This window comes from Chroicocephalus ridibundus, chromosome 6 (assembly GCF_963924245.1).
Source record: "Chroicocephalus ridibundus chromosome 6, bChrRid1.1, whole genome shotgun sequence".
NCBI classification, from domain to species: Eukaryota; Metazoa; Chordata; class Aves; order Charadriiformes; family Laridae; genus Chroicocephalus; species Chroicocephalus ridibundus.
The window spans coordinates 43192013-43215909 of record NC_086289.1 but is presented as its reverse complement, the minus strand read 5'-3'; the positions used below and the strand labels follow the sequence as shown (position 1 = coordinate 43215909).

The window sequence follows — 23897 nt, the reverse complement described above, 5'->3', positions numbered from 1 at the left end:
TATATAAGTGTGTGTGTATATATATATATAGGGGTATATTGTTTGAGAGTGACTGGCTGTAATTCAAGACGAGACTCTTGCAGTGTATGGAGATGCAGCTTTTACTAGATGGTATGACACATCAGATGCTTTTATAGGAGGTGAGGGAAAAGGTCTGCCTTGTGTATTCTTGCACACAGGAGGAAAGGAATAAAAGTGCAGAACAAACAAATTATCATGAATGCCAGCCCGTGTCCTGCAGCACAGAGCAGGTACAGACAAAAAAAAAAAAAAGGGCAAGCATTTTCCTTAAAAAGCTACTTTGAACTTTTCTTTTTATGTATGTGGTGGATTTAATTGAAGAGTTGGGGCATAAGGGAGAGGGTGAGGAGAAATGACGAATAAGGCCATGTGTAAAAAATCTGGCTTTTTGAAAAGAACGGTTTCCAATTTGAATTATGTTGGTCCAAGAGGCTTTGCAATTTTTCTGCATCTTGTCATGGGAGGCAGCTTTCACACAGCTGTTGAGCTGCGGCTGCTTTTCTTTCTAAGAGTAATTTGGTCTCTTGGAGGATGGCCTTAGTTTCACATCATGGCAGGGTTCTGCCGTTTTATTGTTTTGGTATCTAAGCAGAGTAAGATATTTATGTGATATTAGGGCTTCGTGTTTTCAGGTTATAAAAGAAGTTTTTCTTGGAGACCAAGCACAGTGGTAGTTCTGATTAGATTTACTCAAGCATACGAGACTCAGGAGCGTGTGTCTGAGAAGTGACTAAAGTTGTGATTAAGATTTTAAGTCTTGTGAGGCTGTTTTTTTTCTCATTAAAAGACGATGAAGTACTTTGAAGTACGATGAAGAATCTAAATAAAGTCATCCTTTTTTTTTTTGTATCTCAAAACTATGCAAAAATAGCTCTCTAGAAAAACAATATTGACTACTCATGTTGATACTAAATGCTCCCATTGTTTGACACATTCATGGCACTGTAAACAGACACATGAAATTTTTCACATACTGAATTATGGGGAAACAGAAATGAAAGCAGCAAGAGCACTGTCAATAATTAGTCAAAAAAAGGACAAAACTGGCAATCCTCTAAAAAAATGAAACCTTTGGTTTCATTTCATTTCATTTCATTGGTATCGTCAGGAAATTTCATCTTTATTCACCCCATGAAGAAAATCTTCCAAACTCAATCTAGATCAGCCGACTGCCAGACGTGTCTGGGGTGGATAATCGTAGTGCGTACTAGTAGAGGCTCTTGTGCAAGGACGTTAACCCAGAGTATTGAGAGAAGGTGTCCTAACATGTCTGTTACAGTAAAAGATCTTCTGACTTGCAGTTGGCACCTGTAGTCACCATTTTTTGGAATCTCTTCTAACATTACTTGTGCCAAATGAAGAATTTAGGGTGTTAACTCATTTTATAAAAAGAGACTGCATCCCCAGCGCCTCTCTCCAGGCCACCTTCACAGACTGACCTGCTAATCCCGGAGCTGCCTGTCCCTGATTTCCCATCTCGCCAGGAGAGCAGCGGGCGCCTCTGCACAGGCCACTTTGCGGAGACTGTCTTGTAAACATCTTCTGAACAATACTTGGAGCGCTTGAGTTGGGAACTTAACTGTGACTGCAGAAAAATCTCTACCCATTCCCCAGAGTAAGTGTAGAGGAACTGAGCAGAACTTGCAGACAATACATCTTGAGGGCTTGGCTCTGTCTTGAATAAATAGTGTGGAACTACTGTGCTGGCACATACATACAAAGGAGTTTATTTGCTGAAAGATATTGCCTGTTGAAGGGCATATGGTGAATCCATTTCATTTCTCCGCACAACTGCGGGATGTTTGTCTCACCAGGGTGTGTGTCTTTTTGATGACAGTGTTTTAAACCTCATAACAACTGTAATTTAATATGTTTTGGTCTGGTATTTATTTTTCTTCCTCTCTGACTAGGATGGGACTCGTGATATCTTTATTGATGGAGTGGTTGCTCGCAACAGAGCCCTGAATGGTGACATCGTGGTAGTGAAACTGCTTCCCAAGGAGCAATGGAAGGTCAGTTCGGTATATTTTTCTGTGATTTGACAGAAAGAGCTTTTTTACTGTTTTCTTTGCTAAATTTAGGGCCTGAGACAGAGAATAGAGAATTTCCAACAAATCAGATTTGCTAATTTGTGGTTTATGCTGCTGTAGATTGACTTCATCCACTGCAGTGTTTGGAAGAAGCAGTGCCTAAAAGGTTGAAACCTCACTCTTTGCATAGAATGGCATTCTTTATCACTGTATGGAGAAGTCTGATGACAAGGCTGATTCAAAGGATGGTTGTCAGAGGTGACTTTTGGTATCTGTTATTTAGCTATCTTCATGCTGTGGCATTAGATAGCTCTGTGTAGGTGCTTGCAATCGCTTATGTATTTGGCAAGTGCTGTTCACAAGGCTTTAGTAATGAATGACTCTCTAATTTGTGGGTCCTCAGTCCATGGAAAGCTTATCTTGTCAGAACTACAGATTTTGTGGTAATACTCTTCTTTACATGAATGAAGAACATATGAAGTGACTGGAGCAATGCAAATGTGGGACAAACAATTTTTCATTTTCATGTCTGAGAATTTCCCTAAGATCACTCTTAAACATCTGGATATTTTATCTTGTTTGCGGGTTTATCTTGTAGCACCTCTATGCAAGGAAAGTTCTTACTCCTTTAGTTGCTGGGGGATGTAAGCTGTCACTAGCAATTGTAACATGTAAGCACAACAGAACTGTCACAAATTGTTTTCCAACCATATTTTTTGAATTCTTGTTGAGAATTTAAAGACTATTGTATATTTTTGGAACAAAAGTAATAAGGAGGGTGATTCCAGCAGGGTGGGGACTGTTCTGAACAACTTTGTCCTGGTGCTTTTTATTTGTTCTAGCTGCTTTCTTTGCCTGTCTTTGCTTGAAGATACGTGATTTTAGTCTTGCAAATGCAAAGTCTTCAGTCTGGTCACTCGCTGAACCTTCTATCCTCTCTGTTTAAATCTAATTGAAATGATGGTTCAAAACATATTAGAACTTGTCTCTTCCTTTTAGATAAGCACAAAATGAGTACATGACCTAAGTATTTATTGACCCAGGTAAGCGTGAAACTACCTTATACAAAAGGAAATCGTAAGTGGGATCTAAGATATTACAGCTATATCCATATACAAGTATAGGAAAGTGGTCTGCTTGTATCTTTCTAACCTCTGAAAACCAATTTTGAGGGTCAAAGCAAAATTTCTTTGATAGCTATTCAAGAGTCCAAACCAGAGTTCACTAAAGCTGGGATGATTACTATATGTTCGGATCACCAAATCCATATGCGTAAATTCTCTTTTGTATTAGACCATTTCATATAGTTGGAAAAATGGAATAGTTTGGGCGCTTAGATCCTTTGCCAGGACCTGCCAGCACAAGGGCTTCTTTGTAGGCTTGATAGAGGTTGCCTGAGCTGGAAGCTTTGTCTGCAGTTTTCCATTTATATCTGGCTCTAAACAAAGATAACGCCCCTCTCTCCCTCTTATAGCCTCATGCCTTCATATGTTTAACAGTAATGTTCTTTTAGGAATACAAGAGGAAGGGTTCAGAATAGTCTCCCTGTCCTGGGCAAATGCTGAAATAAATAGAACTGGTGGAGAAGTGGTGTCTGGCTGCAAGGAGACAACTTAGACGACTTCAGTGTTTTGTTTGATGATTATGATTCTTCCGTGGTGAATTGAACGTTGCCAAATGAAGTAGCTGGAACATGCCAGTCATGTTTTTCAGCCACACAGGTGCTGCCCTATGTAGTCTCATATTTGTTTCTTGCCATCAGCAACTTAATCAGCGATGACATCTCTTTTCCCCTGCTCCCTGAATGTCTTGTTATACACTTGTGTTTGTGTTAGTTCTTTGGGAAAGGTGCCATTAAGATACCGCATTCTTCCAGGTAATTCATACTGATTAATGATAAACTGTAGCAACCTATTTTAGGTTTTTCCATTTGTTTAGTCTCATGCTGCTGCAAAGCTGCCACATAGGTGTCTTGAGGGTTTTCTCCTTCCTTTAGGCCTCTGTAACAAGCTGAACAGCTTAAATTATTTCCTTGAAAAATGTAAATCAGATGTATGGTATAACTGATGCTCTCAGAGGAGACTTTACAAGCTCTGTACATATTAGTTTGTTAGCATTGAGATGTGCGTGCTGATCGTTTTTATGGCTCGCTATTCCCAACCCATTAGCCTGTGCTCCACTGAGAACTGGGCTGGCTTTTTTGCTGGTAAACCAGTGTCTTGCACAAGGTAAGGTTGTTTTTACAGCAGCCTGGTTGGGTCTACGTCTTCTGAGTTTCAAGCACCCTGGATGGCCTCTGGATACTCTGGGGGAAAGATCTTTCTATTGCTAGTGCAGGTGATTCCTGCCATGGACCACTTTGTGCAAAGTCACAGTGTAATGCTGCATCCCAGTAACGACTTATGTGGAACCTTGGTTTGATTTATGCGTGTAAATGGGATGAAGGGGGAGAACCTGTGATTGGTAAAAGTATGGATTTTGGATAGGGAAATCTGTGTGTTTGCTTGCAGAGTGGAGAGATTTAGGAGCTGCCCTGTACCCAATGAGTCAGTCTTTGTGGGTCAAGTGCCTGTGAGACAAAAGCACCGGCTGGAGAGCAGTTTCTCCAGGGATATTCTGTGTTCTGATGACCCTGTAATGGTGGTACCTTACACACAGGTATAAATGTCACAGTGAAACATAAGGGAATGTTGAGATAGTTTAGATGCGTGGTTATACTTTATGTAATACCTTCTTGAGAGGGACAGCAATATTTTCTTCCTCCAGCCCTCGACTTCCTGGCTCAGTGGTGGGAAATTTATCAGGCTTGAATTTCTCAACATCATGTCTTTCCCAGCCTGTGCATCCCAAGTGCTTGGATGGTCCTCCCTGTGCTTATTCTGTCTGGTCTTAGAGCTCTGTTCATACATCCTCTGGGAGAGCTGCTTGCTGTTTAGCGATGATTGGTTTGTCAGTTCATATTTCTGTGCTTACTATTAGCTCTGATCAAGAGCCAACAATTTCAGTGTGGCACCACCGGCTTGAGGGAGAGACATTTTGTCCCCAAAATTTGTTATCTTGCGCTCCTGAAGGAGGTCGCCATCGGCTTACTGCCAGGGTAGAGTGGTGTGTGTTGCGGTGACCGCATTTGGAGGCTGTATTTCAGAAGTTCCTCTCCTGTCCTCTTGTGTTACATCTTGGGAATATTGAGGTGCTATGGTAACTTTCAAATATTTAGCTCTTGCAAAGTAAGGTATTTGACTTTGACTGTTTTTCCAGGTACTTAACCTACTCTTAGCAAATGAAGTCAGAGTATCGTTGCAATCAGCTAGACTGTCCCCTTCAAGCTGTAGGGCTTCCCTGATTCTGTGCTTTTATCTTCTGGAAGAACATCGTGATAAAAGATAGCCAGTGACAGAGGATTTACCTCACACCTTGTCAATTATTCTGGTAAAGAAGAAAAATTATGCTTTATTTTTTGACTGATTTTCACTACTTTAACTTCCACCCATGGGTTCTTATTATATTTTATGGAGTTGTGCTTACAGCAATTTCAGGAGCTTCAATTATACAGTGCCATAATTACTGGAAGGCAAAAAAATGTTGATATGATGATTACAGCAATATTTCTCAGGCTCATCAAGGAGGGAAGCAGTGTGTCAGTATAAAGGATAAACCTAACCCATCTTTCCTCGCAGCCTCTTTTCGCTCTTTTACCGTCTGCTTAATTGCCAGACAGAATTTGTTTAATTTCAGATATCTGTTTTGGTTTTTCTTGCAAGATGTAATTTCTTTGGTGGAAGGAAATAGCATAATAAGTCATTTGATATCACTTGGGGCTTGAATTCCTGGCCCAATCTCTGTTGCTTTTAGAGTAGTAGTTTATAACATGGAGTGTTTTTCACGACAACCGACTCACGCGTTGCATGCTGTGGGTGAAATTTTAGAGTCTTAGTCTGAAAATAGTACCCAGACGAGGACTTTTTGCTGCTCAAGACTGCCTGAAAGGAGTTTTGCGGTCCAACCCTCTATTCCTTGCTACAATATGCAGGAGAGATCTCTGCTTCTGCATCTGCTTGCAGCAGTGGTATATTAAAACAATAACAACATATACTATATATGTACATAAAATAATGTACATAAAATAATGACAGATTAACCTGCCATTTTCCCAGAAGTGCCTGCAAGTCATATCTTTTGTTGTTGTTGTTTCATGAATCATTTCATCCTCAGCTTAAAGTCCTCCTTTGCTTTATATTCAGCTGGTTCTTTTTTTGATCTTGTCAGGAGGTCTCCCAGGCCAAGGAGGTAGGACTTCTCATTTATGTACAGTGTGTGCTGCTGAATGATAGGATATAATGGGTCCAGCATTTTACTCATGAAATGTCCCAAAGTGGTAGAAATAGGAATTCTTTATAGCTCATGAAAGCATATGTTCTGTTCAACACTGAGGTGTCAGATACAATACAGTGCAGCAGGAGATCATAGAGCTGTCTCTTCTAGAGCTGTACACCAGAGATAAATATTTAACACGTTCGGTACAGAAGACATAAACTACAAATCACTTTTCCCAGCTGTGACTGTTGTTGGCATAATTACAAACAAACACAGAGAAGGAACAATTTGATTCAAGCAGACGTCACAAATACCACCATGTGTAATTCGAACAGAGCTACATATCCTGGGAAGTCACTACCTTCAACTGTTGGTGAAAACCTCAGAACCATTAGTTGTCCAGAGAGGATGCTAGCTTTGGATTTGCCCTGGTGAATAATGATTCATTTCAACCAAATTCTTCTGAGAATCCGTTTCTTCTCAAAATCTCCCACCTAATGTAAGGATAACAGTAACGCAGGAGGAGATGGGGTTCTTACAGGGTTATCACAGCAGTACTGTTTGAGTCTAACAATCAAGAATGTTGTTTGGAAACATTATTCATAATAATAAAAAAAAGAGTTCTGGAGAAGTCATTATTGAAATAGTAAGTGTTCTGGCACACTGAAAATGTTCAAGTGTAATTCATGGTATCCAGGAGTAAAGTGGGAAGCTAAGAAGCCAGCTAGGAAGGTGTCCAGAAAAGCAGAGCTCTAGCAAATCTGAAAGGTTGATGGATGCTGTAGGGGGGAAGGGTAGCTGGGTTTTTTTATTTGTTTTGCCGTAGACTTTACAGTGAGGGCTGTAAATTGATGGTCACGCACATCTGCATGCATACCCCTCACCATCTCGGCAAATCCCCAAACCACAAAGTGGTGGAATCTGGAGAAGCTTCATTACATGGTTACTTTCTGACTGTGCCATTCTCTGGATGGCCACATGTTGTTCCACTCTGCTGGGCCTGATGGACCTTCGCTGTAAGCTGGCATGGCTCTTTCCAGGCTTTGCTGAGCTCCAGGCTGGCTGGGTAGGGAATAGCATTACAGTAGATTGATAGCAAAAACCCTGAGAAAATAGGAAGTGTTTCGCACCAAGACATATGTGGCATTAAATTTGCTCTTCTCACAGATGTTTTTTTCACGTTTTGTTAATTAAACATTACTTGACATGAATCAACCGATGACTTAATACAGTGAGTTTTAATAGAAAGACCTGGCATGCTTTTTATGGTATGTAATGATAAAATTGGTGTACTGATCTGGGTTGTGTGAGATCGCTGTGACCCAGTGCCGTGTTCAGCCCTTGCCTCCCCCTGGATGTGTCAAACAAGGAGGCAGAAATAGCAGCTTTTTGGATGTTGCAAGTAACCTTACCTTCCCGAGAAGAACCTTTCCTGTCAATACCTGCCTCTGTGTCTCTGATCGGAAAGCCAAGACTAGGATCCCAAATAATAAAATCACAAGAAAGGTACAGAGTTTTGGAACAATCTACTGCCCTTTTTATTCTTCCTCCTCCTGTGCTGGGTAAGAGTGATGTTAAAAGGCAAATTGTTTAGTTAGGTAGGAAGGCAAACTTCTTTTTATTGACTGCCTGCATCCTGTCCTACCAGTGCAGAATTACGTTGCAGATGTGGTTTGCACAGATGCAGAGTGAGATAAAAACGTTACCCTTAGGTGAACAGTTAAGCACTAAATAATCCTTCATCTCATATGTGGTCAGTTGTTATATCCCCAGTGGAATAACAGCACATAAGCCCCTCGCGATGGGGGTGACTTCAGGCTGTGTGAGATAACACTCAATTTCAGTGCACGTTGCTAGAAGAACTTCGTCTTGAATGGAAGGAAGTGCTCGTGGGGGCATCTGATCTTACTTTAGAATAGGAGTCAAGCCAGCATTTAATACCTGATTTCTGTTCTGCTCACTTTTTTTCTTGGTCGCATGAATATAACCTAGTACAGCAAATTGTTTCCGTTAACAACTTAACTTTTCTTCAAGTGATTGTTTTAAACTCTATTCTTCCAAGTCTTCTGTAAATATGCACACATCACAGTAGATTATTCTTAATCCAATCTCTTACATAACCACTATCATCTTGGACTTTTCTTAGTTCGTGGTTCCTGTGGAATTAGTTATTTCTTAGAACTGTTTGGTTTTTGCCAGTTTGGAGACTTATTTGATGATATCACATGAGTATTTGGAGCCCACACCTTATAAGAGAGTGTCAGGATACCTGTTGTTGTGATGGGATTGGTTTTTGGAATGTCACGTACGTTAAACTCACTTAACCTTTTATAAACGCTTTCTTGAAAGACTGTCCAGATTTTCAGCAGTCTAGGTTTCTTTCAGATCCACATAATTAGGAGTAAGTTTAAATAAAGTGTACTGATGATAAAAGTCCCATCTGGCCTAAAACTTGTACAGTGAATGTTACACTGTGGGTTTTTTAAGGAGATTGTACCCCTAATTTAGCTCGATAGCTGGAGAAACAAAGAGCCACTATGATACAAAAAAGCTGTTAATCTTTAAAGTCCTTAGGTGAGGTGGTTTTGGATCATATCCGAAATTCTGAAGAAAAGGAAAAGTGCTACATATTTACTTGCATGTTTGTTCTTGTTACTGGCTGGCAGAGAAACAACAGTTGGCTGCAGTATTTACATGTGGTCAAAGCTGCTAAGGCTGGCTCATTAACTCTTTTCCCTTATTTCCTTAAGTCATGTTTATTTTTCTTAAAGCCATGAATCAGGGGGACATGGAATCTAAAATAGAGGCGATTTATGTAAATGAAGGAATGCAACAGCTGGAGGAGTGACAGGAATTTTTCTGCAACGGGTTCTTTGGGGCAAGGTGTGGGACCTCGTTTATTACCATGTGTTTCTTGGAGATAAGGAAGATATTTGTCATCGGGGGTGGGATGCCTTAAATTTGTTGTTGGCATAGGGTAATTTGTAACTATCTAAGATAAAGGTGTCTGAAGTCTAATAGGCTTTGAATCAGCATGCCGCTAGTGTCAAAGGGCCAGGATCATAGAATCATAGAATGGTTTGTGTTGGAAGGGACCTTGAAGACCATCCAGTTCCACCCCCCTGCCCTGGGCAGGGACACCTCCCACTAGACCAGGTTGCTCCAAGCCCCATCCAGCCTGGCCTTGAACACCTCCAGGGATGGGCCCTCCACAGCTTCTCTGGGCAACCTGGGCCAGTGTCTCACCACCCTCACAGTCAAGAATTTCTTCCTAATATCTAATGTAAATCTCCCCTCTTTCAATTTGAAACCGTTCCCCCTCGTCCTATCACTACACGTCCCTCCTCAACTTTCCTGTAGGCCCCCTTTAGGTACTGGAAGGCTGCTATAAGGTCCTTATGCTATAAGAGTGGGTTTTACCTTCTCCCGAACACTGTTCCTGTGTCTCCCTTCAGACGAGGCAAAGTGTAGCCAGGTTGAAGAGCTCTCTTGGCCTCCCACTCCCTCCTGTCCCAGCTTTGTGACATTATTTCCTGTGAGGGGATTCCCTTCTCCTCAAATTTCTGAAGGTAATGTCCTAATCGCTAGGCACATCACAAGAACTGGGAACGAATCTATTTTTGGTGCACTGTCACGCAGTGGAAATTGATCAGTGATTTATATGTGTCAATAGCAGTTTTCTTAACACTGCTAACATAGGAAGTCTTTAGTGCTTGCTACTTGGTATTATCCTTCACCCAATTAACATACAAATCAATGCCCTGGAACTTGTAACTGTGGCAGCATCTATTTCTGCAACATCTTGAAGAAGTGCAAGTGATTCTTTTCAATTCAAGTTTCTTATTTTAAGAGGTGCCACTCAAAACACTGAAAGATAAATTAAAATTCCTCCTGATTATCTTTTCCAACAAATTCCTCCCTGCTTCAGTAGTTGAGTACTTGACATCGTTTCTCAGCATGTTGCTCACTGCAGGGACAACTGATGTGGGTTTTTGAAGGTCCCAGATTCTATCTGCACTGTCAAGTTTTTGTCCACTCTTTAATTACCTGGAGGCTTTTAAAAAAGTGTTGGTGATGACTATAGGAAAATACTGCCAGACAGACTGCTGATCTGCTAACTCTGCTGAAAAATGCAGTCGCTTTTATAGGTTTCCTTGATTTCTCACTGTTTCTATTGGTTTATTTTTGTTTTCTGTGTTCCATCACATTAGGCGATAACTGTTTCATGAAAGTAGGTCTGTGTATGTCTCTTACGTGTTTTTTAGGTTTCCAGTATTCTAATGGTTCATCCGTCTTCAGCTGTGTCATCTCCTGGGGCTGAAGCATTTCTTTGCTTTTAGCTTTGTCTAAATTATTTTAAAACAGAGAGTAGTGCCAAAACACATACTTTTAATTGAGCAGCTTTGGAAGTGTTAAAATGAAGACTTGGCGTGATCTAATTAGCACTTGTGTATTTTGGTTGCGAAAAGTGACTGGTGAAGAATTCCCCAGACGTCGTTCTCCGTTCTGTCTGAAAAAAAATCCTGCATAAAGGTGTATATCCTGCTTAGTTCTTGTTGGTGCTTGGAAGTCCTGACTGTAATGCTTTTGCTAATTAGCTAGCTGCCAGGACATCCTTCTGTTCTTGTTCTTGCTTTTTGCTTGTTTGTTGGAATGAGCATTGGCCACTTTTCTTTGTAAGCTCTATAGAAATTGGCTTCTCTTTTCCCATGGTCTCTGTAAATCCTGTCGTGTTTGCCAGGTGGTGCTGTCTGAGGAAAGTCCCAAGGAGCTGCGTGAAGGGGGAGGGTTATCTCAGCAGCTTTTTCTTCCTGACCTAATGACTGTTCAGGGGAGTAGGATGAGGAGTTCTGGTAAAAGCCTTTAGTACAGTAGCTGGGTAACTCACCTCTACGCCCTACTTGAATTTTTTCCAGTAAAGTGAATTTCCTCCAGGGTTTTATCATCCCTTTTGATGTCAGATTGCCTGACTTTTTTATTTTCTGTGCAGACCAGGTCTGCAGCTGCAGCCCCGTGTAGTAACTACAACTGCTGTGGTGATCTGGCTTAGGTTTGGACTTGCAGCTCTTCTCCCCCTGGGTGTGAAGATGAGAGCTTGTCTGGTGACAAGCATCCTCTCTACAGGGTCCCATCTGCAATAAATCTGGGCAGAGCCCAGCCGCATTTGACGATGCTGCGGGACCCATGCCCTGCACAGCCCGATTGCCTTGGGCATGGCTCACTGCCCGTTTCAGCACAGTCTCTTTCTAACCAAGTACCATCCTCTGACCTTTAGGCTTGTGCTTTTGGCAGAGCAGCCCGGCAGCTGTGGAGCTTTGCGAATGCCTTTCCGTTCAGCCATTGTCTCGCAGTTGTCCCTTAAATGTATAATTGGCTTGCTGGTGTTAGAGAGGCAGGGTATGGCCTCCCTGCTAATTTCTTTCAGTATCTCCATATTAGAGCAGTACCCAGCGGGAAGGTACCAGCGATCCTTTCCAGTGGCTGCGCCCGTCTGCGTCACCCGGTCGGGAGCGGAGATGCTGCCTCCTGCACTGAAGAGCTGTGCAGCATCGCCACCGCTGCCGCCCCTGGGTGAGAATGAATGGCTCCTCTGGCTCTCGTTTATCTAGCTGAGCAGGGGGTCTAATGCCATGGGTGAGTGCTGTGTTGGGAAGCTGTCTGCTGCTTGAGCTCACCTCTTTGGGTCTGTGTTGTACCATGTAGGCATGCCCAAGGTTAATGGATGGCCATTAGTTTAATCTGATTTAGTTCAGTAGCTATGCTTCATGCATAGTCAGAGCAGTGTTTTGACAGCATGGCATTACTTTATCTACTCTTCCTGTTTTTCCCCCCATATTCCCGAAGCTTTCTCTGAAACTGTTTATTCTTTTTTCTTCTCTGCACAGTTGTTGAACTGTGGATGTAATGTTTATCAGCTCACATTCGCGTCTTGGAAACTTAATTTACCTTTTTATGTAATGCTTTATCACTAATGCATGGTAACGTTTCCTGGCAGGATATGCATTGTTAAAATTTGTTTGTAGGGGAAAAAAAAAAAGCAGCATAGAAGTGGATGGCTCCCTTCTTGTAAGGTTCAAAAGTTTGTGAAGCAAAAAAGGAAAATGTTCTTCACGGTACCTGACATCATTTTAGTCCCACCATCCTACTTTCCCATGGGGTGACTCCTATCAGTGGCTACGATATAACGGAGCCCAAAGACTAGGTGTGGTGGCAACCATCACTGTCAAGTAGAGGAAAGGCTGGGAGGGGAAGGCTGGCCTTGTCAGGGCAGTGTCTCCGTCTATAGAGTAATTTCCTATGAGCTGACTGAGACCTTGGGCAGACTTTTTGCTAACAAAACCACTACCACATGTCAAAATGGATATTTTTTTTTTTCTTGCCATTGTCTTTTTGTCGCCGAAGGAGTCGGCGTTATCCAGTGGTCAGTTATTTAGCTGTCCCCTCTCCTGCGCCAGCAAAACCACTTAAACAAGTTAACAGCACTGGTTTCTTGGAGATGAGTGGCACATCACTGCAGCAGCCAACTTCAGTGACATGGGAATGGTCCTGTGGCCTGAGGCTTGTTTTTTAGCAATTAGTTGCTATGATCATAAATAAACTGTTAGACTGTGCTTCAGAGCTCCAGTTCCCAAGCACTGATTTCTGTTAAGTGCTTTGTGAATGAAAGAAAAAAAAAATAAATCTGCAGTTAAACTAATCTCCTCTAACAATGTATAATGCCTTCTGCGGACCAGTGCTTGAGGGAAGGGTGTTGTACAAAATGACAGACAACACAGTGTACATAACTCTGTGCAGGGCTTTGGGGAGCTCTATTTCCTAATACCACAACGCTGGCATATCACCCTCTCTGATTAAACACTGTGGTTTCACCAGCTGAGGATCGATTACTTTAGAAAGCGCTAAGTATTTGTCAAATACTCTTCCTTCAGATATTTCACATCCGGATCCTTATGTCTTCATCGACTTGCCTCAACACCTCTGCCGCGCAACAGGCTGGGCGCGCTACCTCCTAGCCCTCCTTGTGGCCCCAGTGCCCTGCCCTGCACCTTCCCTCAGCCTTAACTTCGTTCTATAAGGTTGATCCATGTCACTCGGGTGAGGTAAGGGACCAGGCTGAGAGTAAATTCTTGCCTCTGCTGAGCTGCTCTATGCCCTTGTGTCTGATAAAGAAAATCTCTTCCCCTGTGCAGAGGTGAGGAGGTGTAGAGCTTGGTTCCTACGTCCTGGCTAGCAAGAAACCCAAGGAAATGCTCTTTGTTTAAACTGCATTGACCATTTTGAGTGTAAAGTGTTTTTCCAGCTGAGTCCGTGGCTGGACGTGCTGTACATTATAGGATTATGATATAAAAAAGTGATGAAAAACATGAACATCGAATTTTAAACTTGTTCTGGGCAGAAAACTGACTTTAGAGGCTTGTTTTGAAGTCAGTGTTCTATGGACAAAATTTGGTAAATCTGTTCAGTGATTCTTCTCGAAGTAAAATGCTGTGTGTTGAAATAGTTTAATTCCATGTTGTTGAACCTGTGGAAGGACTTATCTGAAGAATTTTCTCTCAGGATGAAGCTTTGCAGCTGATGACTTCATGATGAAAACATGACGCGTGTGCTTCCACTTGGCTACGAGGGGAGGAAAAAAAAATAATTGGAAAGACCCAGGGCCTTTAGGATGTGTTTAAACTTTTGGGGGATTGCTTTGGGAAAGCTAATGTGCATTAGAAGTGAATACCTTTAGAATCTAGTAACTTAAACAAGTGCACGTGACAGTTTTGGTAGGATAGATGAGCGTGTTGGGCCAGTGATGGGGAAACTTCATCTTAAGAGGTTGTTGACATGTTAGACAGGAATGAGCCGCTCCCTGGGGAGGTCAAGAGTACGTTGTACTTGTGTGGCAATTTTTGGCTGTTCGAAAGGAACAAGAGCGGTTTAAATTCCTAAGTAATGCATGGTTACATGAACTGTAGCTTGCAAGGTTTGGAGCTAATACGCTGGAGTAACTTATACTTTTAAAAGTTCTGTGTTTTATCATTAAAGAAAAATAAGACAGACTACTTTTTGTATTGAGGGGCCATAGCATCTTTGTTTCACTGTACCTCTGTTGCAATATCCCTATGTTCTATATGACTTGCTGATGAATATTTATACAGGTGAGAACAATGTCTATAGTAAGACTCATTTGTGTATTAATTTATCTTGACCCCTAATTTCAAAGCACCATAGCAACTTTCTGTTTTTCTTTTAGGTCAGGTCTTGGCGCTTTTAGAGCTTGCTGATCCTGGCTCATTGTTTTATATCCTTGGCAGTTTTGAAGCTGTTAAATGTTTAAGTTGCATCTTTCAATTACAAATTCATAGTTATTCAATGTCATTTGAAGTGGAATTTGGTGGAAGCAGCTCATAAAGTCATGATGAGAGGGTAGAATAAAAGGCATACAGTTGAATGGTGTGAGAAGTGCAACTGGTTTTCATCCGGTTTTTGAAGTATTTGCTTTATTTTTAATTAGCCTAGTCTAAGGGTTTGATAAATTGGGGGTGTATGGACTGTGCTGGGCTAAGAAAGCAATATTCTGTTAAGAAATTATGAAAACTGCACATACTGCAGAGCTCGGGTAGGACATTTTAATTGTACTCGTAGGACTGTGCATAATGCAGTAAAATAACTTCTGGGAGGTTTTAAGACAACTTTATAACGTGGTCAAATTAGAAAGAAAATTATTAGTTAAGAATTGAATAACTTGCTCCATTTTTATTACGGTGGAGTCCTGTTAAGATTTTACGATGAAGCAGGTTCGATCGTGTACTTGGTTTGAAGTCAAGTTTACGTTGCAGATAGCCTTTGTTCTTCAGGGGCCTCTCTCGGTTGGTTTGAATGTGCTCCTCGTGGGAAGGATGCCTTTGGTGGCGGTGCCTGGCCGTGCCTGCTCACGGCTGGCAGCACAGGTGCATCGTCACCCGCTGGGAACCAGTCCCTCCCTGGAGCTGGAAGACGCGGTGTGAACTGGTAGGTTATCGATAACCTTTTGTATGTTTAACAAGACAAATCCTTCCGTTTAATTGTTTCACTGTGAACGAACACTTATCACCGGATGTTTTGGGACTGGTACCCCTTTTAATTTGTTTTGGATCAGGGACTGTAAAAGCCATTTAATCATCTGCAACATGCAGCAAAAGCTTTAACTTCAGAAAAGGGCAGTGAAGGGGGGCCGGGGTTTCTGGGGGGTGCTGCCCCAGCAGAGTGTCCGTGGAGCTGCTGATGCCACCGAGCAGTGTGTGCGTGTAGGGAGGATGTTGCAAGGTATGGAGCGAGTATTCCCCAGCTCGTTATAATTGTTTAAGCAAAAACCACAGTTCCTCCCAGTGCCTGATGTGCGACCTCCTGGTCATTTTGACTTCTCCTCCCAGTGCAGTATGATTGGGGCGCTAGGGGTTATAAAGTACTTTATCCAGCAGTTTGTGGGTGAGATTGAGGTGAGAGAGTGCGTGTGCGTGCTTCAACACTTCCCATGGCCAATCTCTACCCCTGTGTTATCTCCTCCATTTACTTTCTCTCTACACATCCTCTGTCCCCCAGTGCCACGGCCCAGCGTAGCCGAACTGTGGAGGTGGAAGGTGGTGACTTTGGGTCCCAAATGGAGAAGTGGGATTTGAATTTGGATCCCCAGCAGCCCAAGAACAAACTGCTGTGTGAAGTGCTTTCTTCTTCTGGTAATGGTTTTGTGGCATAGGCGTAGCATGGTACATGGTAAACCAGCAAATTGGCTTGAAGGGTGAACAGACATTTCAAAACAGGGCAGAGAATTTAAGGAGGTATTAAGCAAAAAAGAAGTGGAGGATTTAATGTTTTATTTGAGAGGGCATTAACTTGCTTTTCATATGGCCTCAGCTCTCGAGACAACGTGGATGCTTTGGCTACCAATGGTCTTTGACATGGTAGCTGTCATCTGCGGGTAGAATGTGAGCAGGCAAGTGGGAAGTTTGCCATGTCAAAGCCAACAAATACACTGGTTTTGCTGGTGAGAATGCAAATGGAAGGGGTTTCCTAAAGCTGTGGGCTGCCTGGGTAGGATCTGAGAACTTGCCCGTCTCTTCTGTTTTCTCAGCTTAAGATGAATGGTGAGTCATTGTTAGCCGCATGGCGTGTTTCATTATTGGAGACCTGTCAGAAGACTTGATTAATAATCCAGAGCATTTGGATTCAATGTGATAAAACTAATCATAACAAAGTACTTCAGTGCCTAACTTGAAGCTGTGAAGAAAATCCTGTTATCTTAAAAGTGTGTGTATGTGAAAGCACTCACTTTTTCTTTTTTTACAAGATAAACATAAACTCCGTTGGTGAGTTGCAGAGCAGTGGTACTGTTTCCAGAGGCTGCTTTCCAAAGTTCCCTGGGATGAAGTAGGGCTGACTTTTAGTCCTGTCACTTGTGCAGTTTCGAGAAAGTACTTCTCAAGACCTCTTAAGTTACATGACAGAAGTTGTTATGGAAACAGCTTAATTAAATGATACATAAATAATTGTAATCAACACAAATTAACTTTTTTTTCCTCTGTTTTCTGGAATAGCTTGCCTTTTTGCTGGGTACAAATTTGCCTTTTTTCTTTTGTCAGGTCGCTTAGATAATTTATCATTAACACACACTTACTGTATTAGAGTTTACCTCTGTAGATATTCTTGAAATAACTTCTTCCAAGTAAGGAAAAATGTTAAATGTCATCCCGTACTTACCTTTTACCCAGAGGGGAAGACTGAAGAGGTGAAGAGTGCTTTGAGTTTAGCAGGTCTGTTTGAAGCAGTTTTGAATTTACTGGGCTTGTTTAATGAGCGTATTGAAAGCGCAGTGTAGCTGCCCGTCTCAAAGTCCAGTAATTGTACACAATGTACTGCAAGGGAGAGATACTCCCTTCCTTTCTGGTAAAAAAAGGCTAGCAATCTGTACTTTTTAGTAATGAATGTTTGCAGGTAGCACAGTCCAAACCTAGCGTTTGAGCTGGCTACCTTGTAAAGGTTTGATTTGATTTCCTTGTCCTGTAATTTCCAGTGTTGAAGTGAGAGTTCTTGTTGGATGACTAACACATTTCAGCGCCGGTTAAGGCACTCTTGGAGACCCAGACTTCTTCATATATTAAATATTTTATTAATGACATAAGCAAGTGTCAAGGCCAGTTCACAGTCACATGTTTTCGAGCCGTGCTTCTGAATTTTGCCGTTGTCAGATTCATTTTGCAAGAGTGTTGACTGGGCTTAACGCTTGACGCTGTGGTGCTCAGGCTCTGGTGCTTCCCCACGTGGCCCATTAGCACCTTGGCTTTGTACCTCTTCAACACAACCCAGCGCATGATTTTTTTTGTATTTCTACTTTGCATTACGATGTTTACTGTGTATTCGTTACGAGAATTGGAAGCGTGTCCAGAATATTAAGAGGAGTATATTGCTACAGGTGGACACTTGATTCTTTCTGTTTGAGGTTGTAACTCTTCCAGGCAGTGTCGCGGCGAGCTCATCGCTGCTTTTGCACAGCCTGTGAGGTTCAGATTGTCACAGCGTGCAGCCATCCATTTCTTACTGGAACGCAAAGTTTCTCCTGAGGCAGAGGGGAGAACTCCCGGCAAGTCGTAGGGCAGAGCCCGAGTCTGTCACAGGGAGTAGCTGGCTTTTGTGTGACTGTCCGAGTTGCACGTGCATAGCGGTGGGCTTCATCAGCCTGAGCCAAGAGATAAAATGGACAAAACTGAATATAAATCAGTATATTAATAGTTTCAGGGAATGGCCAAGCTATTAGGATTTGGCAGCATGATTTAAAGATTTGCCAAGTTAGCCTGTGGTGACCACTAAGAGAAGAGCTTGCCCAGGAGAAATGAGTTAAGTAATTCAAGACTTTCAAAAAAAAAAATAAAATAAATCTTGCACAATCAGATTTTAATGACCAAGGTGATGGCTTTATGCTGCCATCATCAGTGCTTAAATCCCCAGTATTTTTTGTTTGCACCTGTTTTTACTGATCTCATTACTGGCCATTGTTACAGAACGAATATGGAATTTGATGGAGAGACCAACTTTTCTTTTTGTGTGGGACAGGAACTACCTATCGCAATAACGTTTCTGTACTTGTGATTATGGGCACTGTCAGTATTTCCATTATAAATTTCTGTGGTTTTTTTTTTTTAAAGGACCTTAAAACTCAGTTGTAAAAATTTGTTCTTGGCAGAAAACGTGTATACAACATCTCAGCTTGAATAAGGCTTTTTAATGAATTTTGAGAGAGGGAAGGAAAACCTGGCCTGCTGTGTAAGTTGACATTACAGAGGAGAATTATACATTGAAATTTCTTGTTAGCGGTACTCAGCTTGTAGATAAGAAGTACAACAGAAACCCCCCACTGTTAGTCCCTGCATTAAATTTTAAATTGAGTTATAACAATTGAGCTTAACTTTTGATTTGTTTTGTGGAAAAGCTTTTGATGGAAGAGCATTCATTGCCAGGCAGGAAAAACAGACCAGAGGGTACCTGGCACCAAGAAGCAGGGAACTCTGGTGGCCAGTCCTACCCAGTGCTCGCTGCAGGGAGCTTTTTAAATTGCTGGTTGCAAAGGTGAGATACACCCTATTTATGGTCATGGTAAATCTTACTCTGAAGGAAAGAAGTAAAAATACGCCATTCTTGTTTATGGTGTTTTTCAGTGCTGTGGGAGATGCTCTGAGACCATGTTTAATCAATGTATATTTTCACTTGGATTAAATAAACCTGAATATTGACGTCATGAAAATAAGCTGAGAAGCCTGGTGGAGGATGCTGATGTGTTTTAGTCTTCTAATAAACACTGCTTCGAAATTTAATGAAGCATACCATGTTGCTGAAGGTAAATACAAGCAAACTGAGCTATAGACATTTCGCTTGAGCTGCTTGCTTTTTAATAAGATTCGTCACTAAGTAATGTGAGCAGATCTGTGTGACGCAAATGCCAGCAGTTGTTCCCCTGCCGCCATTTCAAGATGAAACCTGGTGATACTGATTATTTTCACTAGAAGGAAAGAAAACACCGCAGCAAGATAAGTCCTCAGCAAAATGCTGAGCATCACTCATCTGTTTCAAGAAGCATCTTTACTACACCTTGGGCCCCTAGTTTGCTTTAACTTCCATTAAGATTGGCTCCTTTCAAAGGCAATCTGTCTGTAACCTTCTTGTTCTCATCTGTTCGCTCCTGTTAATTAATGAGTTTTGTCTTCAATAAAAATGTCCTAAAAGTTCTATTGAGCATTAACAATGTTGTATACGTTTTGGTGCAGCACTTGACATGGTGCATCCCTGCTTCTGCCTGGGGCAACTGAGCACAACTAGGAAACAAATAGCCCTGGAAAGGGATGCATTTTTGTCAGAGAGAGGGGTGCATGGAACCTGTGCCTTCAATAGGCATTTCCTTGCCTTCCAGTAGGAAAAGACCGACATACCAGTTCCCTGGAGACAGACCAGTTACTGTGCTCTTGTGCGTCTTCTGTTGTGGCAGGTTTGTGACTCACTGTTAGAAAGAGATTAGTTCTTCGGTAGCGTTGCTGTTGTGTGTGTACAGATGAAGACACATCACAGGAAAGTCACAGTAGAAAGGTAGTTATAGAGAGCACCTTGGTGGACTACTTTTGCTCCTGGAGGTGAGTTCTGTGAAGCAGGTTTTATGAAAATTTTAGTTTTATGTTATTCTTCAAACAATTACCTAAACATTTCAGATTCAGCTAATTCGGTTCTAAACTGTTCAAATTTTGGTTTTAAATGTTTTGACCAATGTATGAACTAATTTTGGGTAGGCATGGATAACCCAATTATCAAAAATTCTTATTGGTAAGTGTCTGAAACTTATGAAGAGCTAGCTATGCTGTGGTTATAACTATGGAGTCATTAATGATTTTTCTTCTGTTTTGCTGTTCTAATGATATTCCCAGGTGTGATACAACTTAATGTCGTCTCAGGTCATCTTTAAATAGGAATTTAATAATTGCTGTGATTAGCAATAAGCCTGTTAGTTCTATGTGTAGAAATAAGAATTTTTTTTCTCCCAACGACAAAAAAACGGGGTGCTTTGTTTTTGGAACTGTGGGACACTGGTTTCTGCCTTGTCTTAATTTCAACCAGCAGCTGTTGGTTGAAATAAACTAATGCTGCCCTTTGATTACGTGAGTATCTGCTCTGAAGGCAGATCTACAGTTGTGAGACCCTGAACATAGTCTGTGTGATGAAGCCTTGGTCCCTGGGTGGGAAGAAGAGAGAAAGCCTCCCTCCGCTCCTAGAAAGCTAACTGTTTGGTGTGTTACTGTTTCTGATAAGCCCCCAAGAGCTAAGTAATGCTTTGAACCTAGATGAAGTGTTTGGAAACATTAATCCTCACATCTTCATGTAAACCAAATATCACCCCCATTTTCTGAGTGGAGAAATACCCCCCCCTCGCTTTCTCCTGGGACACCTGCCTCCTCCGGCTGCCTTAATGTGTTTTTCTTTGACGTGCTCTTGCTTTGATACCCATGAAGTACAGCAACCCAAGATACTTAATTTATGAAAACTGTCGGGTATTTGTGTGTGTGGCTTTACCACAGCTGCTTTGCTATTTTTTAGCCTTCTTTTCACACTCGGACTCTGCCTAGTTAGCCATGTGAAATTCAGCTGTAAGGTCTTCAGGACAGAATATGTAGATTTGCCTAGCATGGCGTCAAGTAGCGCAAACTAGGCAAAATGGTTTGAATGACTTGCCGGAAGCCACAGGGGATTGAAAGCAGGATTATTTTCCTTATGCATTTCATAAGGAACCTGTTGAGAGTCTTAGATAGATATGGAAGTCTGGGATTTCCTGGCTGTAAAGTGAAGTCTTAGATAGATATGGAAGTCTGGGATTTCCTGGCTGTAAAGTGATTTAATACGGAGACAGTCCCACCTGCGCTTTCTAACTAGGCATTCAAGGACTCCTCTGTGCATTTGAGCGAGAGGGTCTCTAAAGTCAGGAAGCCCAAATAAATGGGTTTGTAGCAGGTTTAGGTCACAGGTGAGGAACCTTCCCGGTCTGGAAATCCAGCCTGTGTATTTGCAGGAATCTTTGAGCAAAATGTGCTGCGGTCATCTCCCTCTTCTCCTCCACAGGCACTTGGTGCTTTACGTGGCAGTGAGATGCTGTCCAGAGTCAGAATTTGCTGATACCAAGTGTGAAGGAATATGTTTGGCTCACAGCTTGTCTTCTCTTCAGAAATGACTTCAAGGGACACAGAAAGCTCTCAACAGTGGAGGAAACTGTTATCTTTTATCCTCAGTGAATCATCTGATTTCCTTTTCCCTGATTTAGCATGCTTGCAGGGATTATCTCCTCCAATTCCTTTCCTCTGTGCTTTTCAGCGGTGGCTGTCCCTGTTTTGGCACCGCTTCCCCTGAGCACGGAGCCTTTTCAGTGCCCGTCCCAGGGTGATGGGGAAGGTACTGAATTCACAGTGGTCTCAGTGTGCGTGACTGGATCTGGCAGCAGCGCAGCATGCCAGAGTACAACTAACCTCTGATGGGCAGTTGATGTCTCAACCCATTTCCTAGAGGATGGAGCTGCTCGTAGTGAGAAACCACTCTGGCAGATGGTACTTGATGTCTCCTGTGTGGAAAATGTAGTGTTAAAGTGGACTTCCAGTCTTCTGTTGCTAAAAGTCTCTCAGTTTCCTGGTATGCGTCTCCAGCACCTGTTATGAAATCCCTTTACCTTCACACCAAAACATGACTATCTACAAAGGAAACGCTGTCTGATTTTGTGTGATTTACTTTAATAGTATCATGCTGGAACTGGGGAGGGGGAGGATTTGGTTGTTCTTGGTTGGAGCCATATTTTAATACAATTGAAATCTTATCTAGGAATTAAGGTTAGGTGCCAGTTTCCCGGGTGTGACGGGGTAGAGACTGTAGGAATAGGATCTAATTTTGCTGAGCTCATTTGATGGGATTGAGGGATAGTGGGATGCACTCAGCATCCCAGCTGCATTTTGCCTTTGGTGCCCTTACAGGAGCAGTTGATCACAATATGAGTGCAAGAGTGTGCCTGCAGAAATTAAAATGAAACAAAGGTAGGGCCGTCCAGCTGTTGACTGAATGCAGCCACAAAGATGGATGACTGGAAAAACTAAGGAGCGAAGAACTATTTGAAGCACTCCTAGAGTGGGAGTCTTGGTGACGCTTCAACAGTGACTTGTTTAGGTTCCTGATGCTCTTCTCCCATTGTGTGAATAAATAAGCAGACCTGGGCTGATGGAACACACCAGTCAAAGGAAGTTCCCAGTGGGGCATATATGCTTTGAAAACTTCCATAAATTGTTCTGTAATATGACAGTTTCCAATTATGGGTTTTCGTAATAAGAGGCTTATTGGCAACCAGTGATGCAAGTTAACTGTGGAAATTTCTATTGCTTTTCTTGGCCCCCGTGCACTTCCTGAACAGTGTGTGCGTTGTCCCAGGTGTACCGTTCTGGGCTCTGAAAGTGTGTCAAAACATGCGCAGGGCTGAGACCCCTGGAGCTGGCACTCGGAGCCCGATCAAAAGGAACAAGAAAAATGAAGTGAGGGGCTTAAGGCACGAGCCCCAACCTGTTAATTCTTGGTTGATTTGTTTGTTTCCTGCCTTGATGAGTTTAAAGTGTTGATCACCAGTAAAGAGATTTTTGTAGACACATGGGAAATAATTTTTACATGGTTCTGAACAAAGCTTCAAACCTATATAGCCTTGGGAGGTATAGGTACGCAAATATCTTGGATAGCCCTTCCAGTACATTTCGATTAGTTTGCATTGTCAACCCACTTTCCTCTTACGGGCACGTGCGGGTGCAGGCTTGTTCGTTTTATGAAATGTTGAATAAGTCTTCAAAGAGTATCATTGTTTCCAGGAAATATGTTTTTCATACATACTTGTATTGTTTAAAAAAAAAAAAAAGGCAGTAATGGATAATACTTTGGGTTTGTGCGAGCCAACGGTGTGGATTTGCTTGGCATTGCAGCTTTCAAATGATACACACTCAGCACAAGTAGATTCTTTTCTGATTACATGCAAACACTGTGTAATAATTACATCTTTTAAAATATATATTGATTCATGGTGTTGTCTTGAAGGTGCACGTAATCCAAAAGGCCATCTGCTTCTTTAGATCAGATACAAACTGGATATCTTTCTGCAGTAGTTTGCTGAAAATGCAGTGATTTCAGAGAATCATACTTTTGAAGATGTAACCTTACGTTGCTCTCTTCTTCTAATCCACCCCTCTTGAGTGATTTATTCTAGGGACTGTGCATCATAGGTTTTGTCCTGGCACCCATTCCTGTAGTGTTGCGGTGCCTGTCCACATTACCAGAAAAAGATGGCTGGGAGACAGTTGTTTTTTTTTTTTTTTTTTATAAAAAAATACGTTAAACCAAAAAGAAAAGAACACACACGCAAAGAAAAGAAAACCAGTTCCAGTTAGTAGAGAGGGTTTTGCTGCCAGTGTGGATGGGGCATAATTTGATTTAAATGACTTTTGAAAAACAGTTCTCAAAATT

At 41.9% G+C, this 23897-nt stretch overlaps 1 protein-coding gene across 4 annotated transcripts in view; it reads left to right on the top strand.

The window, feature by feature from the left end:
* DIS3L2 (DIS3 like 3'-5' exoribonuclease 2) overlaps positions 1-23897 on the top strand; it is a 194176-nt gene that overhangs the window by 28105 nt on the left and 142174 nt on the right. For all 4 annotated transcript variants that reach the window (XM_063339888.1, XM_063339887.1, XM_063339889.1 and 1 more), the window contains one exon: positions 1932-2033. In XM_063339888.1, the coding sequence (XP_063195958.1) occupies positions 1932-2033 (102 nt within the window). The remainder of the gene's footprint in view (positions 1-1931; positions 2034-23897) is intronic.